Raw genomic sequence first — 19,954 nt, forward strand, 5'->3', positions numbered from 1 at the left:
ATCTACGGGCTGCACAAAGAATGACAAATAGATGGCCATTGCAGAAGATTTCTGGTATTCCCATTCCCACCACATTCACTGCCTATCCTCAGTGCAGAAAGCTCTGCAGAATGAAGTACTGCCAGGAACTGGTTACACAGCTGTGAGAGCAGCAGCGGGATGAGTGGCGGTGCTCAAGGCTGGGTTGAGTTCACTTACCCAGAGGGGCCAGCATGGCCACCAAAAAACAGCAGGGAACCATGTGGGGGAAGGCCCCTACTGTCTCAGCAACCTGCCTCTTGTAGCTGCCCAAAGGTATGTGCAGAGGGAGCAGTGAGGGTGAGACATCTCGGGGTGGGGCTGGCCAAGAAATGAGAGAAGGCATTGGCTGGCTGGGAACCCTGGGGAGTGATAGAGGGCATCTCTGTCATTGTCCTCTCTGCCTTGAACATTGGCCTCTGCATGGAGATTTGCTCTCCTGGCATGACTGAGCCTGTCCTCCAGTGGGGTGTGCAGGCTGCCCCTGGGATTCAGGCAGTGAGAGCACGGGGGGCTGGAAAGCAGCTGTACGGTGCAATGCCTTCACTCATGCTTTGCCAGGGACACCTCTGTGCTGCTCTGCTCACAGGCTGAGCAGACCCAGGCCCCCACAGCCTCTCCCCTGTGCCCTCAGGTGTTTCTGCTCTGAAGAAAATGCACGTGTCCTCTGCTGCATGGGACAAAATCTGCATGGGATAGCTGGGGAACCCCATGAGCACAGGGATAAATAACATCTGGCACTGTGTCAAAGGGTGAAAGGGACACAGGGAAGGAGTGACTGGCCATTCTGCTGAGCTCTGCTGGCAGCAGAATTCCCTCATCCTTCTCCTTTGTGTGCCTAGAGATCTGCCTGACAATAGGGAAGGAGAAACAAGTGGAAATGGGTGAGGATCCCTGGTGGAATTTCTGTCCCATAAAAAAGAGATGGATAAGTGGAGGACAAGGCTCATGAGGTATCACCCAATTCAGTGTATCACTGACGGAGAAATTTCAATGGAAGTCCTGAGGAAATCTGTGTGCAAGTGCTAAGCGGGAGACAGGATCAACCAGTGGAGACTGTGGCACAGTGCTGTGTGCTGAATTCACTATGAGAATAATGGTGATAACAGAGTTTCAGTGGTAGTTAAGCACTGCTTACCCCAAATCCAGGATCTTACAATGTCTCATGCTCTGCCAGAGAGCAGCTGCACAAGCAGCTGGAAGGGAGCATTTCCAAGACAGCAGACCCAAACTAGCTAAAAGGATATTTGCTCCCATTCAGCCTGATGCTCAGCATGGAAATGGAGGGGAGCTGGCCCGCTGCTGCCTCTCCCTGCTCAAGGCACCCGGTCAGTGGGTGCTGAGTGACCATAATGTGTATCCCAAGAATTTTTTTCAGTTTCACTTCTCTCTCTTTTCCTTGTTATTTACTGCTATTATTGTTCTGTTTGGATCTCAGTCTGTCAGTCCTACCCTTTTTCCCATCCCACCAGGGGAAGGGGGTACTGAGGAAGTGTCTGTAACACCCAGGGGCTGACTGGGCTTTAACCAAAACAGCTTGAGCACCAGACAGCATTTCCATGTCCCCACTACTATGGCATGAGCTGCAGCTCCCCTGACCAAGCCTGTGCTTCACACTCCAGCAAGGAATTTCCAGCTCTGTTCTTGATGGATTATGAAAATTTAGGTGAGGATTCTGCTGGACCCTTGTGCTGTGCTTTAAAATGGAGATAAAGATTAATGAGCAAGTCAGGGCAGCCCTTGAGACTTTCAGCAAGCAGCAGGAGATGTAGTGGATGGGCCAGACAAGGTGCTCGGAAACACCAACAAGCCCTGCTGAAAACTCCACTAGGACTTCTTCCTCCTGGTCCTTGTCATGGTCACCAGGCACATTCAATGGCTAACCTGGGCAGTCTCCTGCTGTGGGCAGGGACAATTCTCAAACATCAGAGTGTTCAGGTCACAGGGCAGTGGTGTAACTTGTGGTCCTTAGTGCACAGCAGTGTGCCCTTTCCTTGGATTCCCGTGGGGCCAAGGACCAGTGGGCTTTGTCTTTCCAGCTGGTGGAGAGGAAAAGCGCTGTGTGAACTATTCCACATCCAGCTTCCCAAGCCATGAATTGATGTAACAGATTGAAAGAAAGAAGAAAGGAGAGATGGATTAGGAAATTGGAAAAGGGCCTGTATGAGAGTACAAAGAGGAATGGGCAAGGGGACAGACAGAAAGACATGCAAGAAGGAATAGGAGAAGCAGTCTGTGAATGGCAGAGAATTATGTCAGACAGTGAGGACAAGAAGAAATGAGAGTGAGAAGGTGTTTTAGGGATGGAAAAAAACAGAAAAGTGCTAGAGACCAATCTAAAGACAGAAAGATGGATAGAGAGATGGACAGAAACACAGTCATTCTGAATTTTTCCTGAAGAGAAAGAAAGTAAGGGCATGAAAGGGCAAGAAAGAAAACAGGGTTCTACCAAACACAGGGCTCAGTGTGTGCAGGTGGCACATCCCTGTTTGCCTGGAAAGGTTTGTGCCATGCTGCTCCAGCCTTTGACTCACTGTGGATCTCGTTCAGCACAGAAATATGTGCCTGAGTCATTGAGTAGGGCATGCTGTATCTTCACAGATAAATGGTTGTTCTTAGTCCCATTACTCTGGAAGCGATTTGTGAATTCCTTCTCAATATCTGCTTTGCCACCTTCCACTGAATATACAACCAACTGCAGACTGGCATTCTTCTCCATGGGTAGCTTGTACCAGTACATGTTTACAAAAGTCTTCCCTGATGCAGAACATTCCAGAGTCACAGTGTCTCCCACACGGACAACTGTATCTGGTGATTGCTGAAGGGCCCAGCCTGGAGAGACAGAAGAAGAAAGGTGGGAAGTGAAATGCATTGAAGAGGCCAAAAATGCACATCCTTGAAGTAGGCCATGGGGTGGAATGCCACCGGGATATCAGAAAGCTATGGGACAATGCCCTGCTTCTCTGAAAAAGGCACATGGGATCCAAACAACCCAAACTAACCAGCTTCAAATACAACAATGAATCTGTTTTGAGAAATAATGACTTTGGTACTCTCAAGTGAAGTATTAAAATGGGGCAGGAAAAAGCAGATCTGCAGCTTTGCAGAGATTTGTGATTCAGTAGGTCCTGGGAAAAGTTCACCTGGTTCATTGCCCATCCCCACCCTGGAAGCCTTGGGAATGGGGGAGTGCCAGACACGGGGAGCCCAGCTGAGGATGCAGCAGCAGCTCCAGTGCAGCTGCTCAAGAGGAAGGGAAGCCCACTTACCCACAGGGAGCAGCATGGCCACAAGGAACCGGTGGAAATCCATAGAGAAAGGCCCCCTCCTTCCAGCCACCTGCCCCTGGTGACAGCACAGACACAGAGGTGTGGAAAGAGGAGAGGTGGTGAGGAAGAGATACGTCTCTCTGTGGCTGGGCAGGGGAGTGAGCAGGAGTCTGAAATGTCACAAAGGCTTTTGGCTGCCCAGGAATGGTGGGGAAGGACACCTGCAGGCAGTCATGAGGTGCTTGTACTCTGCTCCTCTGGCTTCCTGCTGTGTGTGAGCATGGGTGTGCAAGAATAGGTGGGACTTCAGTAGGTGCCATACTTCAGAGCTATCATGGAGAAGGATGGGGCTGTGTGGCAGCCTAAATGTGTGCACAGGAATGCACAAACTGGCAGAAATGTATAGGAAGAGAAGGAGATCTCAGGAATGAATATTTGTGTCTGTGTCCTGCAGTTTGTCTCCTCTCAAGCCTCCCTCACACTCACAGACTCCCAACCCTGCATGTTGCAATGTGCAATCACTGCTTCTCCCACTCAGGCCTTTCCCATACCTGTCCAGGTATGGGAGAAACTGCTGACCTGCAGAGCTGGGGCCTCTTGGAGCCTGGCAGAGGATATTTCTCTAGCTGTTCTTCACTAACTCCAGAGGGGGATCTCAAGGAGAGAACAGGCTGCCTTTGCTTCTGCACTGGGATTATTCTTTGGGAGACACATCGCTTCGGAGACATTTCTGAGGAGAAGGGTGTGTCCCACAGGATGTGCTGTGACTTTCTCAATGCTAGACAAGAAAAGATATTCTGTTGACAAGAGAGAAATGTTTTTGTTATTGCTGAGCAGTGCTTACACAGCATCCAAGGACTTTTCTGCTTCTCATACCCCCATGCAGGCAAGGAGGCTGGTGGTGCATGAGAACTTGGGAGGATGGACAGCAGCGAGAGCTGATCCCAAATGATCCAATGGATATTCCATATCCAATGGTGTCATGTTCAGGGGCGAGTAGGGGGAAGAAGAAGGAAGAGAGAGATGTCTGGAATGATGGTGTTTCTCTTTCCAAGTCACGGTTTTGTGTGATGGGGCCCTGCCTTCCTGGGAATGGCTGAAGACCTGCCCGCCCATAGGGAAGTGGGGAATGAATTCCTTGTTGTCATTTGCTCGTGTACAGAGTTTTTGCTTCACCTCTTAAACTCTTTTTCTCAAGCCATGAGATTTTCACTTGTGTTTTCCCAATTCTCTCCCCAGTCCTGCTGGTGGGGAGTGAGCAAGCAGCTGCTGGGGCTTGATCCTGGCTGGGGCTAAACCGTGACCCAACCCCAGACCACATCCTTCCTTTGCCATTGCTGTTCCTATGTGATAGTCCAATTACCTTTCAGTGTACCCATTATTGCTCAATTTATATTCTCAAGATTTTGTTCTTATACTCAATAAGGTAACACTTTTTATTCTTTTATTGGTTGGCTTTAAATGCAGTAAATTTTCACTTGGTAGTGTCATGGCAGTATTCATGCTGCTTTCCTTTCTACTGTTTCTCTCTTTTTCCCCCAGGATGAGAAGCAAACCTCAAGCTCACAGTTTGCAGGTTTTGGTTTGCAATGGGAGTAATTTTCTTACTATGGGCTGGTGTTTGTCTCTGCAGCTTGGTGTTGCTTGAGAGCATCTTCCCAAGGCTTGTGACTCTGCCTATGAGAAGGCTTCATCTAGGAGGAAGAGCAAGCCTTCATTTTGCAGACTGTCTGAAGGGATGGGAACTGATGGGGAGAGGTTACAGGCTACATTTATCTCCCTCCCTTGTATGTAAGAGGTGCAGACTTGTCTCACAAAGTTTCACCACATAGTTAGCAACCTGACCAAGTACCTGTAGTAAACCTGTTTTTCATATTGCTCTTTAATGGCTTCCTTTGAGTCTGTCTGGATATGAAAAATAGACTGGAAATCACAGGAGAAAATCCCTCAAAACAAGGTCATTCTACTAGGAAAATGACAAAATATTTTTTCTATTCTTTTCACATATCAGAGAAGAACCCATAATTTCTGATACAGCCTGTTTAGCTGGGAAGAGGTGTGAGTGTCCTAGAGAAGGGAATGAGAAACATAGACTAAGATGTAACATCTAGGACCAGGAGATAGGACTACAGAACATGAGGTATCAGGCTGGTCATCTCAGCATGCTTCTGGATTGTTCTCTCTTCTACAACAGTGAACAGAGTTCTTAGTCACTAATTATGTCTGTTTGTACAGAACTTCTGTTTGTATGTATTGAATTCTTCCAAAAAATACATTTAGGATTCTTTTGGCTGTCACTGCCTAAATAATAAAACCAATAGTGGAATATTATTTTCCTACCTTGGTCTTAGTATGTCTGTGATCTTAACACTATTTATTCAGGGTCTTAACCCATTGGACTAAAATTCATTTAAGATCATTCTGCTGCATCTCCAGTCTAGAGCTCCATTAGTGTCCTTACTGTCACGTAGAGGCTGTCTTCCATGAGGTGTCTTTCATTTAAAAAGAAGGAAGTCACCTCTCCATTAGTTTTGAAGGAGTATGTGGTGCTGGCAGCTCCTCAGGTCATGTTCAAAAGGCAATTTCCAAGACATGCCAGCAGATACCAGTCTTGTGTCACCTTACTGTTCCTTTGTAACCTGTCAAAAGGACAGGACTTGCAGGCCAAGAATGCAAATAAATGTGAGTGACAGAAGAAAGGGGAGGGAGATCCTTGATTTTTATTTCCATGTCTGTCATAGGAGGCTTTTTGAGCTTTGGAGGCTATGCTGCCTAATACTTCAGACAAGGAAAAACAAGAATGTGTCAGGAAGAAACATTTAGAGATGTATTTTCTAACAATGATATTCTTTTGGTGGGAGAATTTCACAGGAAACTAGAGCTTGCATCAGTCATACCTGTCCTGCATTCTTGGGAGTTTACAGAAGAAGCAGGTGCAAAGAAGCAGGCCATACTGCAGAGACTCCCTGAGCTTTACAGATTTGTTTTAGAGAACTAGGATGCTTCTCATTAATACCCAATGCTTTTGACCACAACCCCCTAAAGTTAAGCAACAGCTCTTCTTCAGGACATATCTGTGCACTGAAAAGATATGATGGTGGAAGGAGGGATCTGATTAATAATTTGGCTTTGAAGACCGAGGCTGCTGCACTGCTCTGTTGCTTTCCAATTCAAACCATCCTGGGTCCATTGCCCCAGCCTCTACAGAGTCTTCTTTCTGCTCTTCCTCTTCCCCTCTCCTGACTGCCTCACATTTTTCAAAGACTCCATCTCTCACTCAGAGAAGGTGGGGATTTTATCTTGGTGTTCAACCCCGTCGCTACACCGTGTGACCGCTCGCAGCACAGAAATACGTGGCTTCATCCTGGGGTGTCACATTCTTGATTGTCATCAGAGAGTAATTACTACTCTCTTTGGTTACTTCAAACTTGGCCTCAGAGTAAGCATCCTCATAAGAGTTATGACTCCATGTACTACTGCTGACTATTAACTTCAAACCAGTTCTTGGAGGCTGCTGGTACCAGAACATATAGGCAAGGTTACTGTAATTCTGGTAGCAGGAGGTGGTCAAAGAGCCTCCAGGTGTCAGAAGGGTTTTGTCAGGCCACTGAGCAATGTAAGCTCCAATCCCAACACTTGCATTCGTAAGAGATAACAAGAGAGAGTGAGGAGCAGGAGTACAGATGATGGCCAAAGGGGTTCCCTACCTAACAGTAGCCCTGTAGCCCTGCATGGCCTGGATGAGGGCCCTGCTGCAGATGGATCTGTTGTCTCTCACCAGGTAAAAGAGCAAACACCACAGCCAGCACGGCCCTCCAGCTCTCCCAGGACAGTGTGCTCCTGCTCACTGTGAGACAAGAGCTGAGAGAGGCCCATGCCCCTCCCCTTGCCCTGATTTGTCTCTCAAGTTTGGGCAGGGAAGAGAGAAGGGCCTGTCCAGCTGTCCTACTTTCTTTGGTGAGCCAGTAAAAGCAAAGCTAAATATTATTCACGGGGCCCCAAGGCCTGCTTCAGCTTTTCCACAAGTCAGTGTTCTGAGCTGCTGACACAAATGTGCAATTTCTCACAGACCAGTTTATTGCTGGCTGAATGCTGAGCTGTCATTCCATGATTGAGAGAGTCTGGGTGTTGGAGGCCCGACAGGAACCTAGGATCAGTGGATTCATGAGCGATTTTTAGATCTGTTTACATCAGTGGATATAACTTGGGCCCTCCTTGCAGAAGGATTTCCAGCAAAAGTACACCTGTATTGTGTGTAGGGATGGCTACATGACAAAAGCCACGTAGACATGCTCTAGATAGCTGACCAAGAATTGGAAAAGTACCGGACCCAGCTAATCTTAGTCCCTGCACCTGCAAAGACACTGTGGCCTTAAGCATAGCTGCATTACGACAACAGGATGCTGTAGTTGAGAGAGAGAGATGAGAAAAAGAAGATGTAAGTCGAAAGGAATGAGAAAGTAAGAGGGGAATTGCTATCTATAGTATAACCAATAGATTACTTAGCTTACAGAATATGTATGAGCTTATTACTTATTGTGCATAAATGTCTGATGCTCTCATCAATAAATGAAGCTTGCTGGTCACTCATATTGAGCGTCCGAGTATTCCCTCACCACGACAGTATTGCTTCATTCTGAAGAGTTGTTCCTAATATCTGGAGCATGGCATTTCACAACTCGAATCTTGTTAGTCTGAAGGAATGATGATAGATCAAGATAGCAAAGGCACAAAAATTTTGTTTAATCATATCTTAATTTCTTCAGTTTTCTAGACAGGGATGCATGTTCCATGCTGGTTGATCTTCCTGCGAGCTCAAATTCACTTTTACAAAACACAAGACATCACCACCTGCTGTTTTTTCTCAAAACAAAAACTGTAGTTAAACATAAACCTCATGAACACTCTGTTTGTTTCTAGCCTCCCAGATACATCCTAGTTAGCCTATTCCATATATGCAATGTATTCTATTCAGTTATATACAGCTCTACATATACAACCGAAAATACTCTCCATTCTTTTCTGAATGTATAAAATACAAAATTGTTATTTCCACTGTTTCTTTTCTCCCTAGTACTTTTAATGAAATACACATAATTAATTCTAATGTCCTTCAGTAATCCTGATATCGCAGATTCAAAACACTGTGGGATACTTCTGAGGTCTTCTCTTCTTCTTCACATTTTGTTGCTATCCCCTCTCCCATATTTGCTTGGTGCTCTAGAAAGAGTTATATCTTCCCTAGGCCTCTAGACATTTCTATAAAAGGCATGATTTTTCTATGAGCCTGGCAATATTGTACTTTCTTAGAGCCTGAGGCCTAGTTCCTGAATCCTCCGGGATTCAGAGCAGCAGAAATCTCAGAAATTTGTTAGCAAATGTTCCCTGTCTCACTTTTTAAATCCTTCTTTTTAAGGGAGTTACAAGAAATTTTCTGAGAAGTTATAGCTTCTTCCCTATTAGGAATGAACATGCATTTTATATGATATGTAAAAGTTGTGTATTATCTCTAGTGTTGTGAACACTTTGCATCTAAGAAATAGTGGTTCTGCCAGTTCGTGGGTTTCTCAGAAGAAATTATTCCATATCTGTGCTGCCATGAGGTTGAACCCTGTGCTGGAGATATTACAGTTTCAGTGACTTGTCAAGGAATAGCAGATGATTTGGACATTTCTGGTTTTTTAATTACCTTCCATAACTTTTCCATTTTTCTTTGAATTTTTATGCTGTTTTCAAAGTCAATACATCAGTTAGCAAATCAGTTTGAACAAATTTAATATACTTCCATATCCTTTTACGTTTCAATACTGATTATTCTTTGTTGCATATTTTTAGCTTTTACTCCTCACAAGTTTTTCTTCTTTTTATGGAAGTTTATTTTGATTTTACTTGTTCTTAATTCTATTTTGTTGATATTTTGCCCTTTTACCTTACTGCTAGGATGGGACACTTTTAGACACTTCCATGGATCGTGCTGAGACAGTTCCATAGGACACTGCTGCTTGGATCAATGCCCCAAAATGAGTGCCATTGCATGAAGACAGTAGAGGATTTTTAGTTTGATTATTGACCATCATGCCAAACCTGTCAAAAGCGTTTTTTTCCAGTATTAATCAGACCTTAAATCCTGGAGGAAGAAACCGTTTGCGACTTGATGGGAAATTAAACAGATAGTGGAGGCTGTGGGAATTAATTCTAAGATTGTTCTGTGAAAAAACTCTGAGACAAGGAAAAAAACATTTCAATGCCGTTGGGCTACACCTTCTTCTTTAATCACTTCTGTTAGAATTTATTACTCATTCCAAGATGAAGATTTCTATTCAGATGAGCTTTTCTGTCTCAGCAAACAAAAGATGATTGCAGACTGTCCAAAGGAAGCAAGCAACTCGAAGATGTAACTCAGGACCTCTAGTGTGTCTCTTGGGAAATGCTTAATATGTTACTGCCTTTTGAGGAGTAGCTAAACTGACAGCACTTTCATTTTTCAGTTTAAAATGTCTAATTCTCTCAGTCCGTTTTCTTTCAGGATTAAAGATGAAACAAGGAAAAACAAAAAAGTACCAAGATAAAGGCAGGTATGGTCAAACTTCCCAAGTAAGACCCTGAACTGCTGTACTCAGGGAAGAGTAGATGCAGAAAAGTGGAGGAATACAGTTATAAAATGGGCCATTCACAGGTAAACAGGACGCTAGTGAGTATGCTTGTCTGGCTATGCTTTGTACTGACTTAGCTCAGTCTTACTTAGCCCTGTCTTACTAATTTCCATTTGTAAGTATTCTCCTGAGGGAGGAACTGTCTATTCTATGTGCATGTGTTTTGTGTCTGGACATCTACAGGCTAGGAACTGGAGTCAGAGCACAGGCACCAGCAGCTGGAGAGAGCAGACTAGGTGAACTTAAGCAGCAGAGACTGGAGTAGGGCCCCAGGCTGTAGGGGCCAGGTGTTCCCTGTGGAGAGGGAGGGTGTGCAAGTGTGTCATCACTCGTGAATGTGAAGCCAGACTACCTGGCAGGTAGGTGAGGTGACCTGGGCTCCAGGTGTGTGTCTCTAATGGCAAGAACAGTGAGAGGTGGCAACAAGAGGAAGCAGGGGAGTCGCAGGCATTTTTGGAGAGGGGGCTGTGTGAGAGGCACGTGTGTGGACATAATGGCAACTGGACTGCAGTGCTGGGGGACTCAGAGGTCCAAGGGCTGGCACATGTGGCTGGCATCCAGTGACAACCACTGGACTCAGTATCTCAGCACAGAAACACTTGAAAAGCTTGCACACTGTTCATGTGGATACATATATTTCCCACTATTGAACCCTTGTCTAGAACCCTGATTTCCCACTGTGAACCCCAGCCAGAGAGGGACAAAAGATGAGGCCATCGGTGCTGTTCTGTGGCTGCATCTGTGTTGATCCATGTGTTCACCTGTGTATAGATGAATGTATGCTTGGTATTTATTGGTACAAATACTGGGGAGACATTCTCATTCTTACTGCCAGCTGGGCCAGGGGGCCTGGAGCTGTGGTAGCTTCCCCTCTGTCAGCACAGCCTAACAGTGAGTCTTGTGGGAAAACTGTGAGATCTCCTCCCTAAGGGTAAAAGAGACCATAGAAGAATTATGACAATGAGGAAAGGGCTGAGGTACGCTGCCCATATGGAAGAGAACCCCGGGAAAGATTCCTCCTGAAGGGTGTTTAACATACACAGGAAACAGTAAGTACAGGCTTAGCAGAGGTTTGTGCTGGATTTGGAAACCAATGTCATGAAACAGAGCATCAGGCAAAAGTGGTCTTCCCTATCCCAAATGTTAGAGAAAAATGCCTGCTGCAAAGCAAGGAAAGCACTGGAAACCCATTATCCGACCCACATGTAGGCTTAGTGCCTAAGATCTGGACTAGAATTGCATCCAAGACAGTGGTGACTGTGAGCATCAGATGGCTCTGTAGTTTTAGGGGATTTAAGGCATCTTAGGCCAGTCCCTTTCAGTAGTCTACACCACTACAGGAAGGTCCTCCATGGCCAATTCTTTGCAGACAATTCTTAGGGGAATCCTTCCTCCTCAGGCTTGTCATCCTTGCTCAGTTCGACCCATGTTGCTCCTTTCTTTACAACTCTCACCCCCAAACAGTTCACTCAAATTCTGTTTCTAAGGGAAGCAGCTTTTCCTGCTTATTTGGTAAAAGTTCCATTTCCTTATCCATTCTATTTCACTGTGCCAGCCTTGCTGGCTGCCACCTCTAAGCTTCTTCCCAAGTTTTTCAGACCATCTGACTTTCCACGTCACTACCTCTACAATTTTCCCAGTCCTGCCTTGTCTTCCTTTTTGTTTCCTAAACTCTCCATCCCATCTTTTCATAGCAAAGAGTGCGCTTCCAGGTTTAGAAATGTTAAAATTGCCCAGTTTGGATAGGCTTGGGGTACACAGACCCTCCAGGGAAGGTTCTTCAGCTCTTCTGCTTACTTGCAGATCATGTGCTGGATGAGATGGATTAAATAAATATTGTATTTACACGGAGCCCCAACAAAGGCAGGAAGGATGCATCTGACTCCATGTTCTCAGAAGGCTAATTTATTACTTTATTATACTATATTCTATTAAAGAATACTCTACTACACTCTACTAAAGAATACAGAAGAGATACTTACTCAATGCTAAAAAGACAATAATGAAAACTCCTGACTCTTTCCAGAGTCCCAACACAGCTTGGCCAATGAGTCAAAACAACTCACACCAGAATCCAAGCAGGCAATCACCTTTGGGTAAACAATCTCCAAACACATTCCACACATGAGCTCAACACAGGAGAAGCAAATGAGATAAGAACTGTTTTCCTTTTCTCTGAGGCCTCTCAACTTCCCAGGAGAAAAATCCTGGGCGAAAGAATTTTTCAGAGAATGTGAATGCCACAAATAAATTCTTTCAAATCTGATGTCTCCTTCTGCTATGTCCTTTCAAGGCCCTTCCTTCCTGGTCCAGACATTTGCTGAAGATTACTGGGACACAGTCTGTTTCCAACCTCAAAGGCTGAGGCTTTATATCCACATCTGGCTCAATGTGGGACCCCTGTTCATAGGATTTTCCTACCCTTCTTCTTAGTACCATGCTCTTTTCCTACTTTTTTATTCCCTCAGTGCCTCTGGCCACAGTCATCCAGAATTCCTTCCCAGTTCCTGAGCTAAGGCACACTGAAAGAAATTATAACTTTCCTTCTTAACCCTCCCAAAACTTAACAAAAACCAGAATGGCTTCAAGGTAGTGAAGAAATCAGAGAGGACATGAAGGCTCTGCAGAACTAGACACTGTTGGACACTGGATGTTATAGCAAAATGTAAGAAACCCCATGTGAAATACTCTCTGACAGTACTAGAACAGAGTTCTCCAAAAATTCTTCAATATACACCCCTTTTAGGGAAGTGTTTTTAAACCCATACACCTAGTATATGTACATTTAGTAGCTGATCATTAGATATGGGTAACACTAAAGTTCTAATGCTTCCACCTCACACCTCACTGCCCCATCTTGCACCCATCTTGGAAGACTTCTGCACAGGAACATCATAAGGCAGCAGCCTTCACTGAATATGGACTTCAGATGCAAAATCTAGAAGATGCACAGCCCTTCACCAAACACTCTCCTGATCCCCAGCAAGTGTGGAGCTGATGTTCCAAATCCTAGGGGTGCCTGTCCAGGAACACTTCACTGGCAGAAGATACAGGGGAAGAGAGGAGCAATTGCTCCTCCACCACAAAGCTCTGTGAGATCACAGAATCACAGAATATTCTGAGGTGGAAGGGACCCACAAGGATCAAGTCCAACTCCTAAGTGAATGGCTCATACAGGGATCAAAGCCATGACTGAGATGTAAAATGACTAAGCTCAGAAACTTCATGTTTTATGCTCATGGGAAGCTTTACCTCTGTCAGCCCAGAGTCTCAACATGTTTCTCTTTCCCAGGATCTTGCATCAGCCTGGACAAATATATGTACTTTATCTGAGTCCTTTGATGACACAGCTGACCAAAATACTTGAACTAGGAACATGGAATTTCATCAAAACAAGCTGCCACTGCTTGTCCATTGGTAATATCTAACACAGCTACCCTTCAGTCACTATCCCTCTCCCTTCCTGCACCCCCAGGAGCCACCAGCTTTCTACTGCAGCATTACTGCATGAAATGAGACACATGTTTGCAGCAATGGATGAATACAAAAAATACAAAGAATACACCCCTTGACTGTGTTCTTTGAAGGATACTACAAACACCTTTCAATTGGTTTGTGGGATGTTCAGCACCACTGAGCAGAAGGAGTTATTTATGTTTCAGACAGGGATTATTTCTCCAAAAGAAAGAAAGAAAGGAGGGTCATCAGAGGGTGTTCTAATTTCAGCTGTAATTCAAAGGGATCTGTTCATCCTCCACAGTTCTCATGGAAAGACCTGAAGGGCTGCTCTGAGACTGCTTGCTGGATGACAGCTGAATTATCATGGTGTCAGAAACACCATTTGCCTTCATTTGACATCAGTTTGCCCCATGAGCAGAACACCATGGAGTTCTAGGCTTTTTGGGAGCCTCTAGAAAGAGTGTCAGAGAGGCTGTTAGGAGAATGAGAGGGGCTTGGGTGAGGTATGTTCACTAGATACCTGCCATCAAAGACTTAGAAACACAAGGGCCACAGGAGCTATTATCCAGACCTTTGGCTGTCAGCTTTAGCAGTAGCCTAGGAACAGGTCAGGAGTCTCCTCTTGCTGATTTTAGGAAGTAGCTTCAGGTGCCAGAGGGATCATGTTCTGTTACAGTTCAAATTTATTTTATTGATTCCTTGTTAAGTGGTTTGTTCTGTTGTACGCCCATGCTCTTTCCAAGTGGTTTACCCCTGTGTTTTCACCTCCCTCAAAGCTGACTCTCATACCATGTCCTGCCTATTCTTCCAGCTCTTTCCATTACTGTCAAGGCAACCCAGCCCTTTTTGTTCATGAACCTTTTCTGCCACTTTAACCTCAGACCAGTCCCTGACTGCAAAACACTTTTGGAATTCCCGTACTCCTCAAAGCCCCATTGGCCCATGTGACCCATTCTCTCCTACCCCATTTGGCCCCAGACAGGACACTCGATGTAATCCCCTCACTCCTCCCCTGAGGATTCCCACTTGATTTGCTGTTTGTATCCACCCCCTGAGCTGTATCTGTATAAAACCCCTTGCACAGGAGTGCCCAAGGCTCTTCGTTTCTGATGTCTTTGCTTGGAATAAACCCTTCCTTGAGCAAACTTAAGATGGAGAGCCTCCTCATTTCTCCTTGGCTTGGTTCCTGTCTTGGCTTGTATCTGGCACCGAAGAGCAAGTGGCTCTAAAGGTTCTGCCTCTGGTAAATCCCCACACCAAGGCAGTTCCACACTCCTGGCATCGTGCCAGAACTCTAAGAGCTAGCCTGGGTTCTGGTAGCCTCAGCAATGTTCTTCTGGGGGATTATCAGCCAGCCCTATATGATGCCATTCCTGCTGTTAAGAATAATTTTTATTTTAAAGATCAGATGAAAATAAATAAATAACCAAAGAAAACAATAAAAAGTACTGAGATAAAGGCAGATATGGTCAGGCTCCCTGATTCAAGTGTGCACTTAGTAATTCACCTAAAATTTGTCTGGATATTAAACTGAATGAAAAACCCCATGAAAGGAAGGAAAGGGAAGAAGTCATAGCCCAAGTGTTACCTTACAGGATATGAAAGCTATATATCAAGAAAAATATTGTTCTAAAACATGGGTCTGCTTCTATGCCAATGGCATGTTTCGGACAAAGAAAACAGAAATCCACAGATCAAATGAAACCCTTTTTTAAACTGGAGATTTTTCTTGCTCCACTTATTTATGATGGGATTTGATAGCTTCTGTAATTTTTGACCCTCTTAGTCCTTAGAACATTTTCCTTTCCCACAGGAAGCTTCTGATCCTTCTTTCTTTCATAGGATACAACATGCTTGTAATAGCCTGTGCACTAATACCAGTTTAAAAGCCAACAGAATTCATACACCACCTTGGAGGATGCCCTGGCCTTGGACTTGTACTTCAACATGAAGGAAAATTTCCCTCTGGACAGTGACACCGTGCATATCAGTCCTCCAGGACCCACAAAAAAATTAATCAAGAGATGGAGAGGAAGAGTTTCCTAGTGTCTCAAGCTATTCCAGCATTTCGAAACATAAGGCTTTAATGTCTCTGGAGAGCATCCTGTGTCTTTCAGGAGCTAACATGATGAAGTTGGCAGCTGCTTGGAGAAAGAACATGATTGTTCAGCAAAGCATTAAGCTTCAGTAAACTTTACATCATGACAGAAATCCCCACTCCTGCAGAGAGGGATTTCAGAAGATCTCACTATTTGTGTTCACAGCATTGTTGCTCATCTACATTACACTCATAACCATCAGCATTGTACTGAAATTCTGGTGTGGCAAAAATGAGTCTGTAGAACATTCCAAAGATGAATAAAGAATGGTTTGGTACATAGGCAGATATTTTAGTACAGGTTAGGAGAGAGAAATTAGAAAAGGGAGATGCTGAGCATTCCCACATTTGAACTATTTAAATTGGGAAACAGCAGGGGACACAGGATCATTTTTCTGTCCTCCCTTTGGAAATTACAATGGAGGAACTTGGTTTAGGAACACACTGTCTTGCATATGATAAAAATAGACATTATTCAAGAAAAGTATTTTGCTAAATTTAACCACTCTGTTTGCTGGAGTTTTTTGGATTTTTTTCCCAAATAAATGCAAAGTATTTTTTTGTCCACTACCTAAAATATGCAACTTTGGGTAAAAACATGGATTTTTAAGAAAGATCCCATCAGCACAGAGGAATCTGAAAGAGGTTTGAGAGTTGTAATTCGTGTTATACAGGTGCTGTGTATAAGAATGAGACAGACATACAACTACACATATTCCAAAGCCAAGAGGTATTTTTAGATTGAAGGCTACCTCACAGAAAAATTAAATTAATTATTTAAAATAGCTCTCTATCTTAACAGAGGTTTATGATTAACGTGTATGACATTTGTACAGTCTACACATGCCTGTTAATGGCCACATTTGGATCCTCAAATTTTCCACTGTGTACTTTTTGTCTTGAGAAAACCTTGGACTAGAGATAAGACCGTCACTAGAAACGTATTTCTAGCAGCTCCCACGTCCAGTCAGCCAGTCTGGGTTTGAGATCGAATCAAGACCATGAAGTGCCTGCTGCTTCTCGCCTTTATTGGGGTGGCTGGTGAGTATATCTTCTATTTCTATTTCTGTCAGTTTATAGGAAGCTGAGTTTCTGAGCAAAACTGCAAGGTAACCTATTGTGGGAATGCCAAGTGCAGTTTTGACTTGCACAAGTCAGAGCCCTGCAACTTCCATCTTCTCTCTGCTCATAACGCCTTGTGCCACAAGCTGGGGAATGAACCCTTCATGGGGATTCCCAACCCAGCTATGGAGATGTGGCCACAGCTTCAGAAAAAGGCTGCCTCCTCCTTCGGGACTAAAGAGTGAACAGGGAATAGCTCTGGCCCAGGAAGTCCTAAGGCAATTGCAAAATTTTGGACCCTTGGTGGGTTCTCCAAGAAGATATCACTGCACAGTAGTTTTTGCTTTTTCCCTCAGTCAACCATTGGCTGTTTCAGTAGATGGGAATCAGGGAAAGACACATCCATGATCTGGCCCAACAAGAACATTTCTGTGTCCCTATGTTCCCTGGGAGTAGCCAGCAGGGCTTTAGTTGCAGATACGTGAGGCCCCCGTGTAAGTCTGATCCCCTTCTTTGAGGGTGCAGCAAACGCCTGTGCCTTAGACCTGCCCAGCAGCACTGCCCTGAGTGTCCATAGAAGGGGAGCCTACAAGTGAGGGGCTTCAGGCAGGCAGTCACAGGGCACATTACAGACCACATTACCTTAGGCCAGCTGTTGACACATGGCACTTCTTGTCCCCCAGTTGCCTTACCCACCTTTGCTGAAGATGATGATGACAAGATTGTGGGAGGCTACACCTGTGCAAGGAACTCTGTACCCTATCAGGTGTCCCTGAATTCTGGATATCACTTCTGTGGAGGTTCCCTCATCAACAGCCAGTGGGTCCTGTCGGCTGCTCACTGCTACAAATCGTGAGTGGAAAATTACCTCCTTCTATAACCCACTTCTGTCTTCCAGTTCACTTCTAGCAGGAATTCTGAGCTATCAGATAGAAATATATAAGTGCTTCCTTCTCACTAGAGATAGCCAAGGGATGGGGGGATCATTCAGGAAGCCAGGCATCCTGAGGGGCTTTCCACTTCTGCAAATGTTCCTGTAAATGCAGTGCATTTTCTGAAATACCAATGGGATAATCAAGCAGAGAGTTCAGGGCTGTGATTTCTCATCAATTGCATTCTCCCTGGAGAACAGGAAGAGGATCGAGGTCTGGCTGGAGCCGTTTGCCTTGTCCCAGAATATTTGTATCCAGTGCTGCTCTGTATTCAACTGCTGTCACATATTCACAAACCCACACCGCCATGGGTGGTATTTACCACCCATGCATGGAGTGGGTTAAGATCTCAGTGTAGATACCCAGGACTCCCTGCAGGACAAGATCCCCGGCCCCAGAAGGTTCTGTGGCAGTGATGTTGGAGCGAGTGCACTCAGTGACAGGGAGGTTACTCTCAGCCTGCCCGTAGCACTAAAGGACACACTGTGCCTTCTCTTTTCCAGTCGCATCCAAGTGCAGCTCGGGAAACACAACCTGGAGCTCACCGAATCCACACAGCAGTTTATCAACTCTGCTAAAGTCATCCGCCACTCTGGCTACAACCCTTACACCCTGAACAATGACATCATGCTCATCAAGCTGGCCACCCCAGCCACGCTCAGCAGTGCTGTCCAAACCATTCCTCTCCCTACCAGCTGCGTGGCTGCTGGCACCACCTGCCTGATCTCCGGCTGGGGCAACACTCTCAGCAGTGGCAGTGAGTACTCTGGGGGAACGTACAGACCCTTGGGGGCCCAGGACAGTCTCTAAGACCTGGCCATGAACCCCAACAGGACAGGCTAAAACACAGGGAAGTGCTGGGGGACAGCTTTTTTGAGTGATGCATCAGTGTAGGGATGGCACAGTTAATGCCAACAGAGTTGTCAGTTCTCTGAGAATAAGGGTGAAGTCTGGGACAGTGGATCTTGAATTCCTACCAGAGATCTCTGCTCTCTCACACCAATGGTCAGGGATGTGCATGGCCAGTGGTGTCTATTCCACAGATGACATCTAAACCTGCACCAGAGGAGAGGATGGTTTCCCTGAGGCTCAGGTTTCTTCCAGTGTATGTATCACATGAGTGGCCCCTCCCTTGCCAATTGACGAACTGCCAGGTACCAGTAAAAGTTATGGTGGCTGCAGTGTAGAATGGTGGGCCCATGGGTAGAATTTGTTCCATCTCTACAGAAGGGACCCATGCTGTGCTTACTGTTGACAGGAAGCAGGATGGCTGCTAGAACAGGGTGTCCAGCATTTGCTTTTCTGCTAAGGTCTTCTCCAAGCTCTGAAAAGGACTCAGCAATGCCATCAACCATCTCTCCCTATTTCTTTGCAGCTAACTACCCAGACCAACTGCAGTGCCTGAAGGCTCCAGTCCTCTCTGCCGAGCAGTGCTCTGATGCCTACCCTGGGGAAATTACAAACAACATGATGTGTGTAGGATTCGTGGAGGGAGGAAAAGACTCCTGCCAGGTAACTCATCTGCCTCTCCTTTCCCAGTCATTTCTCTCCCGCCTTTTCCCAGCTGAAGAGGCCTTCACATTACAGAGTCAGCTAGACTCACTGCACTGGTAATTCTGAGTTTTTGAATGGCAGCAGAGGCTTCAGGCACACATATCCTGAAGGTTTGCCAAGTACCACATCCGGCAAAAGCAGGCAGCTGACTCATCCTTAGCTGTGGTGCCCCTGGAGCTAGAGTCAGGCACGGGAGCATCAGGTGGAGAGTGTGAATCAGGAACAGCCTTTGTAGAACTTTTGTGCAGAGCACGCCTGGCAGGGCTTCCTCCAGGGTCAGTGATCTCAGGGATCTCTGTCTCGTTGCTTAGGCTGTGACCATTTACTGAATATCCATCCCCTTTGTGTGCACAGGGAGATTCTGGCGGTCCCGTGGTCTGCAATGGAGAGCTCCAGGGCATTGTCTCCTGGGGTTATGGATGTGCCCAGGAGGGCTATCCTGGAGTTTACACCAAGGTGTGCAACTACGTCTCCTGGATCGAGTCCACCATTGCCTCCAACTGAGATGCTCGCTTGGCGTGGCCTGTATTTTCTCATCATCATTTCTATTCATTTGGGTTTGGACAAGCAAAAATTATGAGAAATCAATAAAGACTTTCAGGCACCCCTACTTTGTGCACTGTTTCTCTGGAAACTCCCAAAGACTGTTTTATGGAGCACAGTAGCAGTGAACATCAGTCAAGAGAAACTATTTATTATTTGTAGCGCCTCTCAATTGACAGGGTCTTGGAACACTTTGCAGACTCATATCAGGATTCTTTCCGTCAGTTACATGCTCTTGTTTCTGAAGCAGAACATCATTTCTATTCTTTTTGAACAGGAAAAGTAATAGCCCATATTACAACAGTTCTTGAAGTGATTCTGAAATTCATCCTCAAATGTTGCCTGTCCCCCTTCCTCTTGGAACAC

The 19,954-nt window shown here is 45.3% G+C and overlaps 1 protein-coding gene across 1 annotated transcript; it reads left to right on the forward strand.

The window, feature by feature from the left end:
• Window positions 1–16,416: 16,416 nt before the first annotated feature.
• On the forward strand, window positions 16,417–19,655 carry LOC132323271 (trypsin I-P1-like). The gene is made up of 5 exons (XM_059838303.1): window positions 16,417–16,538; window positions 17,243–17,411; window positions 17,995–18,248; window positions 18,867–19,003; window positions 19,400–19,655. Exons 1-5 carry the CDS (start codon window positions 16,499–16,501, stop codon window positions 19,547–19,549), a joined length of 750 nt encoding a protein of 249 aa, XP_059694286.1. The 5' UTR covers window positions 16,417–16,498; the 3' UTR covers window positions 19,550–19,655.
• Window positions 19,656–19,954: the final 299 nt, after the last annotated feature.

The sequence above is a fragment of the Haemorhous mexicanus genome, chromosome 2 (genome assembly GCF_027477595.1).
Source record: "Haemorhous mexicanus isolate bHaeMex1 chromosome 2, bHaeMex1.pri, whole genome shotgun sequence".
Classification (NCBI taxonomy): Eukaryota; Metazoa; Chordata; class Aves; order Passeriformes; family Fringillidae; genus Haemorhous; species Haemorhous mexicanus.